Source organism: Protopterus annectens, chromosome 1.part0, assembly GCF_019279795.1.
Source record: "Protopterus annectens isolate FY-2018-M chromosome 1.part0, PAN1.0, whole genome shotgun sequence".
Lineage (NCBI taxonomy): Eukaryota > Metazoa > Chordata > Ceratodontiformes > Protopteridae > Protopterus > Protopterus annectens.
Genome location: NC_056725.1, coordinates 620,482,205 through 620,498,675, shown reverse-complemented (window position 1 = coordinate 620,498,675; position 16,471 = coordinate 620,482,205). Strand labels below are relative to the sequence as shown.

At 37.7% G+C, this 16,471-nt stretch overlaps 1 protein-coding gene across 3 annotated transcripts in view; it reads right to left on the bottom strand.

The window, feature by feature from the left end:
- Positions 1 to 16,471, bottom strand: part of UBR2 (ubiquitin protein ligase E3 component n-recognin 2) — a 5,196,118-nt gene that overhangs the window by 1,742,240 nt on the left and 3,437,407 nt on the right. For all 3 annotated transcript variants that reach the window (XM_044061864.1, XM_044061881.1, XM_044061872.1), the window contains exon 31: positions 11,820 to 11,913. In XM_044061864.1, the coding sequence (XP_043917799.1) occupies positions 11,820 to 11,913 (94 nt within the window). The remainder of the gene's footprint in view (positions 1 to 11,819; positions 11,914 to 16,471) is intronic.

Genomic DNA, 16,471 nt, shown 5'->3' with positions numbered 1-16,471 from the left:
ATCTTCAGATTGGTGAAAGATGCTCCCCGCCCCCAATCGGAAGAGTCCTTGAACAGCTCTTGAGAAGGGGTAGAAGTCTGAAAAGGTAGTCCTGGATTGAGAGAGATCTGCTGAATCTAGCAATGAAGCTAGAGTTTCAGACAAGGTTGTAAGGAAACTAGAGAGTGGTAAAGCTGAAGCCAAGCCATCTTTAGGTACCACTGAAGCTTCCACATATGAAGCTTGGCAAAGAGAAGCATGAGAATGGTATATGCCCTGAACCTCAAGGTTCTGAGAGATTTCCTTGCAGGAATAACAGAAAGGAGAAGTAGAGACTGGAAGTAGGTTGCCAGCAATAGAACCTTAGGATAAGGAAGAAAAGTCAACATTAGAACTGTTTGGATTATGCAACCCAGAAAAATGTGGTCTTGAGAAGGGATCAGAACTGACTTCTTGAGATTGATGGGGAATCCTAGACTGTGCAGAAGGAGCAAGGTGAAGTGCAGATCCTGTAAAAGCCTGGATTGACAGGGAGCCTGAAGAAGCAGGCCATCTAGATATTGCAAAATAGGGATTCCCTGAAGCATGCAAAAGGCTATGACAGGGGCCAGTCATTTGGTGAATAACTTTGGAGCTGTAGAAAGACTGAAGGGCAAAGCAGAGAACTGAAAATGAGAGGAAGAAGCAAAAAAAAAAAAAAATGAAGAAACGTCCTGAATAGAGGGTGAGAATGGGAATATGAAGATAGGTATGTTTAGGTCTAGGGAGGCTGTGGAAGTGAGAGAGGAAACAGAGTCTGGAGGGAAAGCATCTAGAAAGGAATCTTTAAAAAAGTATTTAGAAAGGAGAGGTCACGGACAGATCTCCATGAACCCTCTTTTCTGGGAATCAGAAACATTCTGGAATAAATCCATATTCGTCTTTGGCATTCTGCTGGAGTGGGTTAGATGGTGCCCTTATCCAAAAGATACTGCAGAACTACAGAAAAATAAGGAAGTTGGTCTGGAAGGGAGTTAAGGAAGACCTGGGGGGTGGGTTCCATACTATAAATAACCATGATGAATAATGGACAGAACCAAGGAGGCTAAAGTAATCTGCTGCCAGACTGGAAGAGAGAAGGAAACCTGGCCAAAGAAAATGGGAAAAAATATGTTAGATGAAGGCAGATTTGTCCCAAAAAGGGGGCTTTTGATTTTTTTCAGAGAACATACACTCAGGAACCCTTTCCCCTTTACAAGGCTGACAAGGCTACCTACCAACAAAGACAGACTTAATAGGATAGTTTCTCTGAATTTACTTAAGGGAGAAATGAAAATTTGTTTTAGGATCCTAGATAACTTTACCCTTGTCCTGTACAGTCTTAAGTCAGCAGCAGCTGTACCAAAGATATTTTGATTGTTCAAAGGAGTATCTATGAACGTGGCCTTAATATCATCAGGTAAATACCAAATATAAAGCCAAGAGTACCTCCCCGTAACTGAAGCAACAGCTCTTGAAGGTGCATCAGCCACATCACAACTACATTTGACAGAGTGATGGGCAAGTAGAACTCAATAAGAAGGAAGCAGTCTTACACTCAGAGTCCAGAAGGTCTGACAAACCCCCAAGTTAAGACAAAGGCCAAAACATACTTGGTCATATGGGTTTGTTAATTTATGGCCCTGTCAGCCAGTGTAGCAGAAGTGAACACCTTTTTACCTAGCCTATCCACAGCCAGACTGTCTATCACAGGGGAAAAGTTTGGAAGAGGGCAAAAGCTTAGATGACTTGTCAGCAGAAAAAGAGACCACAGCAGGGTCTGAAGGACACTTGTACAGGTACTTAAAGGCTTCAGGTACCATATAAAAATGGTCAGCCTTCTTTGGGATCAGAGGCTGGGAATCTGGAGCAAAACAGACAGCTGTAAATATATCCAACCCAGAGAGGAACAGAAGGAGGTTTAGAGTATTCCATCTATAATGGGTCAAAATACCTCTACTAAGTATCACAGACTTGTGAGCAATCCCACTTAAATGCTCAGTCATGCATACCACAGTTCCCCCAAAGGAAACTCCTCCAAGGGAGAATCAGAACTCACGGATCCCCTTCCTAAGGCCCACACAGTCCAAAGGTGAGGTAATGTGTGAGGAGTAGGCCAGTGATTCATCTCTTGAATCCACCTCTTCATCCAAAGAATTAGATTTCCTAGTCCTTTTGGTTGGAGTCAAAGACCAAGGAGAAGCAGGAACAGATAACCCCTGAGGTGGTCTCAAGGCCAGCAAGGCACTGAATAAACCCCTGGGTAAAGACCTGCCACTCCCTCTTAGGATCTTTAGCAATGGGAGGAATGTGATTAGTTTTCTGCTTCTTTCTTTAGTGGCACATCAGCTCTGACCAAACTAGGGGCTTCCGAGACACACACTCAAATAAGGGTACCAGGAACCTGTTCCCTTACAATAATCTGGGGAATCCCCCTAGGCCCTTCAGAAATGATTAGCTGTGGTTCCCCCTCAACATCCACAGCAGACATCTGCATTGCCTCAGAGGACATACAAGAACCCAGTTCCATGTCAGCTTTAAACAAGGTCATGGGGTAGAAACTGTTCTCAGCATCAGATGGTCTTTGCGGTCTTCATCCGCAGCAGAATCAGATTAAGACTTCTGGGTCTTCTTTTTAAGAGACTGCTGTATCTGAAGTAGAGTGGCTTCAGTCATCATACCCTAGGTCAAAGGTCTGAGATGCTGGTTCTCAAGATAAATGGATGAAGAGAACAGATGGCTGTGAAGCATTTTGGGAACAAAAGCATGACAAATGGTTCACTGGGTATGAGCCAGCTAGGCAGAATACACACTTCTTGTGACTGTCTTTATGGGTAATCTGCCTCACACGTTATTTTCCTTTCCTGGATGACATGAACCCCAAGTACACAAACAAAAGAAGGAACCCAATGGGGCATTTATCTGTAAATGGCTCTATAGAAACCAGCTCAGTGTAAGGCATTCGGACAGATGCTCAACTTTAGCACTCAGACTGATGGCAAAGAAGTTCTGAGTCTGATATGTGCTTATGTAACCTTCACACCCTACGCTGGCATGTGGAACATATGCCAGATGTAGGGGAGACGATAGGGAGAATGTAAAAGCTTTGCTATACTGGCCTGATGTTGGGTTATCCTCAGCAGGAGACACTACAACTGCCCTCATCATCTTTCCTGGATACTGTCAACAGAGCTCGTGATTCTGGAAAAACAGTATCTACTCTCTTCTTATATCTATCAAAGGTTAATGATACAGTTTCCACCCATTACTACTATTAGAACTCTCAAGCTTTGGACTCTCCTCCACCACTTTCAACTGGTTCTCAAGCTATCTAAACGACAGGCAACAAGCTGTCAAAATGGCAAAACTCTACCTCTTCTTACCTTAACACCTCTACTGGAGTTTCTCAAGGCTCCATACTTGGTCTCCTCCTATTCAATACTTTCATTACTAATTTCCACACATCTATGACCCACAAAGAGCATATTCAATATTTAGACAACTCAACTATTGTTTGTTCAGCTGACTCCATTTCTGAACTCCAATTCAAAACTCAAAAAGCATTCTCTACCACAGAGTCCTGGAGGTGTAATAAGCACCTAGCCCTTAACCCAAATATATCCAAGAAGATGCTATTCATCCTTAAGACATCAACCCTGTTAGACAAAACCATGTTCAATATCTATTCCCAAAGTAAGGCATAAACAGAAATTGTCAGCCATACAAAACTTCTAGGAATCACCACAGATGAACTTCTAACATTTGATATTCACGTGTAGCACATCATCATCTGATAAACTCATCAGAAACTAGAAATCCTCTATAGACACAACAAGCTCCTCAGCCCCTCCACTTATCTACTACCTTCTCTCATGTACCGCGTGCACCTCTACTTACCAACCTTCAAACCACTCTAAGGGCTAAGCTCGAGAGGCATTTTAATAAAACTGCAAAATTTGCAATAAATTCCAAAAACGTCTCCCCTCACTGTACTGCTTTACACTCCCTAAAATAGTCGGAACTAACAAACTACCTCACCTATTTGCATCTAACTACAGCTCAAAAACTTATCTTTAAACCTTTGGACTGTCCTGCCCTTAGCACTATATTCACCTACAACTATCTACTATTATATTTGTTACAGTGTTGATGTGGAAATTAAAGTGATCGGTTTTTGGATATTCTATGTGGCCAGTTCGTTTTTCTTGGTATAGAGGACGACAGCCTTCATTGCTACCTACAGCTAGAGATTTGTTTTTGTATTGGATTCGTTCGTACAGGGTGTGTGTACCCAGTTGCAGTGGTTGGTTACAAGTGTTTTAGCTGTTTGGTTTCGAGGAGTCCCTGAGTATGAGCGAGCAATCACTCTTGAGCGAATTGGTCAGATCAATTCAAAACCATTCGCAAAACTATTTGCAGAACCAGAACCAGAACAATGCATGCAATAATTCTAACGTTTCTAACCCATCGTTGGGTTTGGACTTAAACATAACTATTCCTTGTGCTCAGCGTAGTCCTGGCAACGCTGAAAAGGAAGTGACGACAATTAAGCAGAAGGAAGGCAGAAGTTCCAGTCATCGGAACCCAAGTGGGGATGAGCGACAACGTGGTGCTATGGGCAATGGAAATACAGTTAGTTCGTCTGATTGTGGTCGTAGGAAACAACAGGAACATCATTTACCCAGCGAGAGGGGGTTTGATACGTACAGGAATATAGACTTTGACACATGGCTGAATAAATCGTTTTCGGCGAATCAAGCAGAAGCGGAAAGGAGGCTACCAAACAACACTGGATTTAAGGACAAATGTAAATTGTTTCAAGTCCAACTCAATAGGTACAAAAACCTTAGTTTGGATAATTTTTATTTAACAAAATGTATTGAGCAGAACATTGTGCCCAAGGGCTTGAGACTTAACAAATTTAAAAACAATACATTTAATGATATGGATTTTTTTTAAATTATTTCAAATATACTTAATGAATGTGGGCTTGCAATTTTGAAGGCTATGATAGAGAACAATGGTAAAAAAATGGAAGTATGTAAAAGGGAAATTGATATTTTGAAAGTTGAGATTATGAATGATTTATTGTTCACGGTGACTGAATATAGAAATATTTATTATAAGACACTTCAGGAAGTGGACAACATTATTTTGAAAAATTATAAAAGGAAAATGGAGAAATTAGAGCGGGATATAGGGGAATATGAAAAGGGTAAAGCTTATTCTATTTACAAAAGATATAACACAATAGGGAAGCATTATTACCAAAATGACAATAGAATGAATGGTATAGAACCGCATAATATGGCAGAGCAAAGGAATGACCAAGATATGAACTATCAGATAGATGTAAATGAAATTGATGGAACAGATGTATTTGAAGACCCTTTAGAAGTAATACAAGAGGTGAGGAGGTCAGAAAGAATCAGGAATCGGAATGGACAACAATCATACGCAGAAGTGACGGAGAATTATGTAGAAGACACAAGGGGAGAGAATGGGACAGGAGATGAATGTAAGACTATGTACGTCAACCCCACGGAAAAGTGTTACTATACAACAACTACATCCATTATCCCTAGCTACTGCAAGAATAAGTGGTTTAGACAGTGAACTTATGTTAATGGAAGAACTAGGACAAGAATTTATTAACGAAGAAACACCAAGCCATCTAAACAATATTATCATACATAGTAGCAATAACTTCAATATATTTAATTACACAGATTTGGAAATTACTAATGAATACTTAAAACTTTTTACAAAGGGGTTCACCTTTGTTCCAGCAAGAGTACCTAGGATAGAAGAGTTAGTACTAGACATCAAACTATTCACAAGGAAGTTGAACCTAGCAGTTATATACCAAGATCACTTGACATATGAAAATAAGGTATTAAAGAAAAGTAGCACGTACAACCCCCCTTTACAGCAGGATATACACAATTTTGAGGTGTGTACCATCAAAATGATCAGGGATGGATATAAGAAGAGATGTAAAATACCAACTAACCTTTCTGAAGGAGAAAAGACAGTTTTAGAAAAACTTAGTAATAATAAGAATATACGGGTTATGAAACCTGATAAGGGGGGGGGGGTGGTACTTATGGACAGCTGGGATTACACTGAGAGAATGCTTAAAATTCTTGACAACGATAATAGGTATCGTATAATTTCAATGAATGAATTGAATATTTTGTACAAAAGAATAGACCTTATACTGGAGGATAATTTGTTACAGGGACTTATAGATGTGGAATTATACAATTTTCTTAGAGTCCCGAAACCAGTTATACCTGAAATTTTCGGTATTCCTAAAATACAAAAGGGTACAACAGATCCCCCAATGAGACCAATTGTTACATCTAGGGGTTCAAAAACTCAACCTCTTGGTATATATGTTGACACCAAGTTAAAAAGATTTTACAGTAACTATACGCACATACTGATTGATTCTTGGGATTTCTTGAAGAAATTCAACACAATACCATTCCAAGAAGATTTTGTGTTTATAACAATAGATGTAAAAGACTTATTTTCAGTGATTCCACACAAGGAAGGGATGGATTGGTTTGAAAAAATGGTTGCTGAGCTTAACATGCTGAACCCGGAAGAATTTAGACTAGTCCTTGAAAATATGGAATTAGTGTTAAAATATAACTTTATTTATTTTCAAGGAGACATCTACCATCAATTGGATGGAGTTGCCATGGGGTCAACATGTGCACCCATTTATGCAAATATTATAATGTTATTTTGGGAGAATACATATATTTTTGGGTCTAATTTTCAACAATATATAATTAGGTACTTTCGATTCCTGGATGATATTATAATTATATGGAACGGAGGAAAAGAATTAATTGAACAGTTTATGGAATACATTAATAGTACCACCCAGTTCCTGGAATTTACACATGAGTATAATAAGGATGAAATACACTATTTGGATGTAACGATTACTAAAGATTATAAGAAAAGTGGATATAAATCCAAAGTATTTAGAAAGAAATGTTTTTCAAATTCATATCTACATTACCAAAGTGACCATCCCCACTATACAAAAAGAAATATAGTCAAAGGGCAAATAAGAGCTTCTAGAATGTCCACTGAGTATTGTGATTTTATAGATGAATTGGAGCTTATACAGGAGATGTTTAAGGAAAGAGGTTACCCTTTAAATATGATAGAAAAAATCAAAACAGAAATAATAAAGAAACGTATTAGTAGATTTAAACCATTACTGGCAATTGGACAGTATGACAAGGGCCTATCACACCTCACCACTAATATGGACACTAATATGGACACAAGTACAAATAAGGAGTATGACCTTAATAAGGATTATAGTAAGGGACTAAACAATATACTAGACAAAGAAATTCCCCATTTAATTTTAACCCATTATTCGGACATAGGTTGGTTAAAGAAGGGCATTAATGGGATTTGGAATATGTTTAAAATGATGCCCATGAGAATAAACATATTCCAATACCAGTTAAAATACACATTTAGAAGAAACAGAAATTTGAAGAACATTTTTGAGAAGAAGAAGGTACAAGAAAAAGGAGGGGCATCACTAAAGGTGGGCACACACAAATGTGGGAGGTGTGCACAATGCCCATACATTGCCTTTAGAAAGGATATTAATATTCCCAGCATTAATTTTATAATCATAAGTCACACTTATACAAGTTGTTACACAAAAGGAGTGGTTTATTTAGCTTATTGTCAATCCTGCTGGGGGTACTATATAGGTAAGACAGAAAGACATTTGAAAACACGTATATATGAACACATTAGAGACATTAGTAAAAAGAATGAGAATAATGCACTTTATAGGCATTCTACTATTTGCCAGAATATGGATATAAAATTTTGGGTACTGGAGGTAGTAAAACAAAAGGAAAGGAGAGGGGACTGGGAAACCTTTTTGGAATACCGAGAGATGATACGGCAGATGAGACTGGATTCTTGTGTATATCCAGGAATGAATGATCATATTTCGATAAAACCTGCCTTAAAAATGATAGCATCTAATTATGTTAGGAAACAGAAATGATCCACCATTATAGTTTTTTGGATACTTAGGTAACAGTTCCACTATTACTACACAGCCACGGCTGGTGAGGAAGGAATAATGTATACTGGAGAATATTTTAATATTTTTTAACACACTTTTTAACTATTCAACAGTAGTATTTGAATTTTTGAGATCAAATTCTGTAATAGAGAATTTTACATATTTATATATTTATTACTATTTTTATTTTGTGGTATACCTTATTACATGATTCACAAGTTTTTATGAGTTTTATATATATATATATGGATATACATATAATTTACATGTAGGATTGGTCTTTTTATACAACTGTCATGCTATAACACTTACATATATATATACATTAAGCATCGTAGGTGATGAAATTAAGACTAGATAGGTTTATTTTTATTAGTATTTATAGGACAAGGTGTTCCATCTATCTATTAATAATATAGTTCATTAGGGATCCATTATGTATATTTGCCATAAGAGGTAGTATGTTGCCGACATTGATTGTTGCCCACATTTACTGTTTTTAACACTGTATGTGCTGATTAAGGTGTCGCATAAACATTATTTATTTACACCTAAACAATCTATTTATACAGAAGGTTGTTATATATGTTTTATTATTCATTTACTTTACTTTTTAATTTCTATTCTTAATACACGTATTTATAGCTTGAGGTTTGTAGATTCCATGCTATTGTATATTTCTGGACTATGTACAGTTAGTAAATAGTTTAGAATTAATTGTACTTATATGTTTAAATAATTAATTAAGTAATCATTGAATTAGAAAATTGTGTGTATATATACTGAAGGTTGGTGCAGATTTGTAGATTCTGAAGAAGTCTCACGATAGGAGACGAAAGCGCGCTCAATCTTTATCTACTATTATATTTGTTTCAGTGTTGGTGTGGAAATTAAAGTGATCGGTTTTTGGATATTCTATGTGGCCAGTTCGTTTTTCTTGGTATAGAGGAGGACAGCCTTCATTGCAACCTACAGCTAGAGGTTTGTTTTTGTATTGGATTCACCTACAACCTCCCAAATAGGCTCCTTAGATCTGAGAATCAGCAACTTCTACAGGTTTACAAGCCAACTCTACCTCCTGGCCAACTTTTTTACTCTTACTCTTTAGCCAAAAATTGGAATGCCCTACCTGTAACCATTAGAACAATCCAAAATCCTGCCCACTTTAAAACTTCTCTAAACATATACCTGTCTTTCATCTGGAACTGTACTTGCACTTGGTATCCTTAAATACCCAAGTTCGAATGATATATTTTTTTATTTACTATTTTTATGCTACGTTTTACCAAAAATTCCTCTATGCTCTAATTAACTCTAAAAATATTGTAATTTGTCAGTACTCTCGGTCTTGTCACTGTATTGCTAATTGTGTTTTTAACTTTGTAGACTAATTTGTTTGAAAACTGTATAATATCAATGTATAAAATTCTGCATTTTACTGTGCTGAGGAGCTTTTCTCCCCGGGCCTCCATGGAAAAAGGGCTTTGGAAGGCCCAGTGGACCTTCCCAGTTAACAAAATGCAAATAAATAAATGTTATAAATAATGCAACAGTGATAATGAAGGGCATCAACTGTTATCCTGCACATTCTGTAGTTTGTCAACCCTATCATCTAAGCTCAGGTAAAGACTTTCATTTACTTCTGAAGTTATAACCCAATGCTGACTTCAAAATTCCTCCAAAATTAGAAGAATATGAATGTGTTCTGACTTATAACGCTGAAGACAAAGACAGTTTTCGCTATTTAACCAGACAGGGCCAAGGGCCTTCATCTAGAAATGCAAGGTCCCGGCTACAACCCAATTCTAAGTCAGAGATGGATGGAACGGGGGGGAGGGGTGAGCAGCTTGCCTATCTAGGGGTAGAGACTGGCGGTATGCCTGTGCAGGAGACATGCCCAGGTGGAGGCTGAGGCATAACTCTGTGGTTGCTGGCAGGATACTGCTTGCTTTACAGTGGACAAGGCATAAACGAGCTGGCATTACTATTGATGATGCCTACGACATCACCCTTGATCTGACCAGTTAGGACTTCCCCATCACTGCAAAATCTAAAAATCCAAGCCTGGCCACATACATGACAATCAACTCCAACATGCCTTTTATCTCTCAAAAGATAGACTTGCAGTCTTTTTTTTAAAAACCTTTATTAAATTTTTGCTTTTAAACAATGACATTAGCACACACATTAATAGAAAAAAAAAACAGATATATTACCATTTTTCATTATTTTCATGCATTACACATTACATATGTTTTTTTTTTTTTTTGAAACAATTATCATTCACTTTAACATTACATAGATGGCTCAATTCCAGCCTTCCGTTAAAGCTCACTGTTATTCCTGAGCATTATTCTGCATGTACTGTTCACTGAATTCCACTTATTTCTACGTAATTTGTTCCTTCCCTTTTCTAAAAATCACACCTCTATTTATTTTATCTCCTTTACAATATGTAGTACTTGAATTACAGTTGGTTTAGGCTTTGATTTCCATTTTTTAGCAACTGCTTTTTTTGGTAGCCAAGAAAATGAAACTTATTAAGACCTTACTATGTCAAGGCAATTCTGATCCTATATCTTTGCTCAGAAGAATAATTTCCTCAATTGCTATCATTTGCTCCCCCAACATTTCTGATAGTGTACTCTGCAAGGAAATTTTTAAATCCGTCAATACATTACATTCCCAAAAACATTTTCCAAATTACCTCTTTCTTTCCCAATATACCTATAACATTTGCTATCTAACCGAGAAAAAAAATCCCTCTTAAATCTTCCTGAAGTATTAAAATACCAATGTAAACTCTTTGGTGCAAAAATCCTAAACATTCTGGACTTTGCTGAATGCTTAGGAGCCTTAGAGACTTCTTCCCATGGTTTCTTAGTAAACTGCTTTCCTATTCTTTTTTCCCCTCTCTTTTCTAAACTCCTTTGCTTTATTCTTATAGTTTCATGCAATATTGTATACCTCCTACTATTATTTCTTTTTAAAAATAACTTCTGTTCTAAGCTCACTACAAAAACTATACCAGAGCTGGACGTTCACTTAGCACTTCCCCATCCAAGCCTTATTTCTGTGTTCATAGCTTGCAGTGATGTGTTAATGATGGATGTGGCTGGGGTATGTGGTCAGAAATGTTTCCCGGTCTCACAAAGTCATGGCTATTGAGCTTGCCTTGAGTACAGCTGCTGAAGCACCAGGAAGAGGAAGTTACACACAAGAAGGCTGCTGCTGACCAACTGTTTACATCAGCACTGCTGCCAAAACAGGAAACAATTATGTGCTGTCAGCAGAAAGGTGTTTTACTGCACTTCATAACAACCACAAGAATGTCTAAGATAGGTAAAAGCTTTCCGTCATGCCCATGTTAAAAAAACACAACTGCCAGTGAGCCCAGAAGAAAATAAAATACTCAGGCATCACCTGAGAGGCAGGGTGGATAAAGCTGCAATGAAAAAAAAAACAATCCTTTGTTGTTGCTGCCTGAAATATGAAGACAGCTGCCATTTAATGGGCACTTCTCAGCAGACAACCACTAAAAAGAAAATCAATACTGAAAATAACAAGGGCAGCTGGATGCCAGGAGGAGGTGCCATAACATGTTACAAAGATGGAAAAAATGGGAAAGAAAAAATATTACCATGGTGCCACTGTGTAAATGAAATATAATGGAGATTAGAATAAGTCAACAGCTCAAAAATTAGATTAAAACAGCAGTTTAAAAATACATGATGTTTACCTTTGCCAGCACTGGGCATGCATTGTGTGTCCACAGCTGCCAGTGTGAGTTCCATATGCCAGATCTGGATGCATAAATAATGGGTCATAATTTTCTAAATGAAGAGGAAAAATGTGTATTAGCTTAGCAAACAGCTTCAAATGCCACCCAAAACAACAAAACAGAGGTTTCCGTACCTAAAGTCTGCAAAGGATTCCTTCAAGAGCTTTCAAATGAAACAGACATGCAAGTACTGTATAATAAGATACTGTATAAATAATTTATTTCCAGGTTTGAAACTGACAAGAGAAAAGCTGAATTATTTACTTAGGGCCAAAGTGTTTTATAGTAGTACAATGATGAAAATCCAAGATGATACTCCGATTTTTCTGCTCAAGTACTTACTGCCTCCTAGAAATATTCCTGGCCAAATAATTAAATTATGCACATAAATACACACACACAAACATACCAATATACACAAAAACACATAAATACACACACACACACACACACACACACACACACACACACACACACACATATTGTTTTTTCTTAAAAATACTTATGAATGCATACAGCCTTTAAAGTCATGCTTTCACAACAAAAGACATGGAACAGATAGACTTAAAAATTTATGTGAATGTTTATGCACGAGTAAACATATATGTACTCATACGTGTGTGTGTGTGTGTGTATATATATCTGTGTGTATATATATATATATATATATATATATATTTGTGTGTGTGTGTGTATATATATATATATATATATATATATATATACACACACACACACACACACACACATACATATATACACGCACACTCACACATATATATATATATATACACACACACACATATAGATTATATACATAGATTACACACACACATATATACATACATACATATATATATATATAATAGATACATATACATACACATACATACATACATATATATATATATATATATATATATATATATATATATATATATATATACACACACACACAGGCATTGGTGCATCCCTGCTCCGCTTGCCCTCACTTCGCTCGGGCTTGCTTTGCACCCCACCCTGCCCCCAAATTCCTCCCTCCCCTGGTGCTGCTACATTTATTGGTACTAGACCACACCCCACTTTTTTAAACCAATCAGTAACAACTTGTCACTCAACAGCACCACTCTCAACCTGATACCACCAGTCCTCCAACTCTACTATTCCTTTTGCCTAAGTTTCAAGTACCATTCAGTAGGTATGCATCACCCAATATAGTCTTAGTAACTCTACTTCTACCCCTTTTATTCATCCCATATCTCCTAACCACCTACGAATATCAGGATCATCCAGGTTTCCAGTACCCTAAATTCCAAACATCCATAACAGATAATAATGCACCCTTACTCACTCCTCTCATGCTTACCTCCTTAACCCCTAAATACTACCATCTTACTAGACCTAGTTACATTAGTCATAAAACTAGATGCTATTACAAAATTTTATTCAAAATCTTAAAACTCATACTCTGGATACACTATAACCTTACAAAGGATGGCAACATCCACACAAACCCTGGTCCATCCCCAATTGTTGGCCCTAATCCCCCTACTATATCCCCTACCACCATAGCTCCAACAGACCTCCTAGCTCACTGCTGGCCTGCCATCTAAACATTAGGAGCATAAATGACAAAACTCAGCAGCAGCATGCCCTCTTAGCTGTTTACTCCCCATATATATTATGCCCAACAGAAACATGGCTGAATCCTGCCACCAAGGACCATGAGATTCTGCCACCAGGGTATAGTATGTTTCGACTGGACCATATAACCAGAAAGGGTGGTGAGGTAGCCATACTTTACAAGTCTACCCTATCTGCCAGCATAGACACCCAACAACCACCCCAGTTCAATAATGCTGAAATTTTTATCTCAAAACTACAATTTAACAAAAGCAAAAATGTAAATATTGTGTCTACATTCCCCCAAGGAGGAACACAGAAACCTTAGAAGACTTCTTATATTGCTTATCCAATAACCACCCCCAAGAAACACGTGTTCTTGGGGATTTCAACATTGACTGTAACACTTGCTCTTGTGAACTCCCCACAACCCACATAAACCTCTACGGATTTACTCAAATCATAACCTCTCCCACCAGGACAGGAAAACCCAATAACAAGGAAAGTACCATAGACTGGATACTCGTCAATACCCATCTTCAATTTTATAAATCAGGCACTTTGCCTGTTGACCTAAGTGACCACTGTCTCACCTATATAATCAAGCTGAAAGTAGACTGCTCCTACCAACCCACCTATAGAACATTAAGAAACAGCAAGAATTTTATTCTCACCAAGTTTCAAAATGAACTTAAGGCATGTAACTGGTCAGTACTAAAAAGTCTCCCCCTAGATGGAGCAGTAGCATACTTTAACACCAAATTCCTTGCTATTCTTAACTCCCATGCTCCCAGCCGCTCTATTAGAACCAAAGTTAATATTGCACAATGGCTTTCTAAAGATACCAAAACCAGAATTTCATTCAGAAACAAAGCATGGGCCACATACCGAAAAACAAAAGCCGCACTTGTTCAACTAAGATTCAAACAGCTAAGGAAAGACACCAAAAAATTCATAACCTTAGATAAAAAGAACCACTAATACCATCTGCTGCAAAAACACCAAAACAAACCTCAAAAGTTCTGGGCAGGAATAAACAAACTACTCCACCCAGCCCAAACTGCCACTCCACCCCCTTCAGCTTTCCAACAAAAATCCCCAGTAGACATTGCTAATAACTTCAACAGCTTCTTCACAGAGACTACCCAGTCTCTAGCCAGCCAACTCACTTCCAATGGCTCTAATTCTAATGTAGCCACACCCAGTATGCAAACATACTTTACCTTCCAACCTGTTCCTACTCAACTTATTCATGCCCTACTTAAGAAACTAAGATCCACCACCCTGGCTGCCGACCTCCTCCCAGCAGACTATCTGCAAAAGGCTACTGACACCATAGCCTACCCTATCTCTATCTTGATCAACAGAGCTATATCTGAAGCTACCGTACCCAATATATGGAAATTCTCCCATGTCATATCTCTCCACAAAAGAGGTAGTTTCACTGAACTGTCAAACTTTAGACCCATAGCTATTCTGTCACCTCTAGCTAAAATTATGGAGAAGTGTGTACACATACAGCTCATGCACTACCTCATACAGAAAAAGCTGTTGTTCAACTTTCAGCATGGCTTTAAGCCACACCACAGTACTACTTCTGCCCTCCTCTCTTTCTCTAACGTCATTAACCACAACCGCAATAACAACAAACTATCATCAGCACTATTTCTAGATCTATCCAAAGCTTTTGACATGGCTGACCACAGGATGCTTATAAATACCTAGAAAGCCTACTCCTTAACCAACCATGCACTCCAATGGTTTCTATCCTACATGCAGGGCAGGCAACAGGCAGTACTATGGCAGAACAAACTATCATCTCACCTACCCATCACATTAGGAGTCCCCCAAGGCTCCTTTTCTCCATTTTTATCAACTACTTTCATTCAGTCATCCCAGATGCTGCCTGCATTCAATATGCGGATGACTCCACCTTGATTTGTTCTGACACCTCACCAGCTACTTTATTCACATTAACCCAAATTACCTTCAATAAAGTGCAAAAACGGCTCTCCAATCAACATCTAATCCTAAATCTCAACAAAACTAAGTTGCTCCTCTTCTCCCCCACATGCAGGATCCCCCTGCCAGTCTTCAACATAACTAACAATGGCACTATCATCTCCCCAGAAGCACAAACTAAACTACTGGGTATCATAGTTGATAAAAACCTAAAGTTTGATGCGCATATCAATCAAACTATCAAAACCTTTAAAAGAAAACTTGTCTCTCTTTACATAATCAAACCTTTCCTTACCCCCACTTGCTAGAACTGCAATTGCCCGTTCCCATCTATTATCAACTATTCTGTATGCCTCACCTCTATTCTCTAACTTAAACAAAACAGATCTTAATAAACTATCATCCTGCTATAACCACATTGCCAGATTTGCCACTGGAACAGCCTACTGGATAAACCATTGTCACAACCTAAATCGCCTAGGATGGCTTGAACTGCCAAGCCTACTGCAGTTCAACCAGCTAATAGTGGCACAAAATCCTTTACCAACCAGAAAATACACCTGCACTAAAAAAATTGATAAACCCCTACAACAGCACCTGGCCATTGCGATCATCCACTAGACTCCTAGTTCAAACATACAACTCCAACTACTCAGCTGGGGACTCAATGTTTGCCAACTCTGTTGGAAAAATATGGAACATACTCCCAGCTGACTTGACCCTAGAACACTCACTCACTCCATTAAAAAACAAACTCAAGAAATACTTAAAAACTCATTGGTTATGTCCTTGCAATTTCCCCAAGTAACCTCTGTATTTCTTGGGTGCCTTACCCTCAACTACTTCTGACTTTTTTCTACCATAATTATATACATATATATATATATATATATATATATATATATATATATATACATATCTATATATATATATATATATATATATATATATATATATATATATATATGTGTGTGTGTATAAATATATGTGTGTGGGTGTGTATAAATATATATATATATATATAT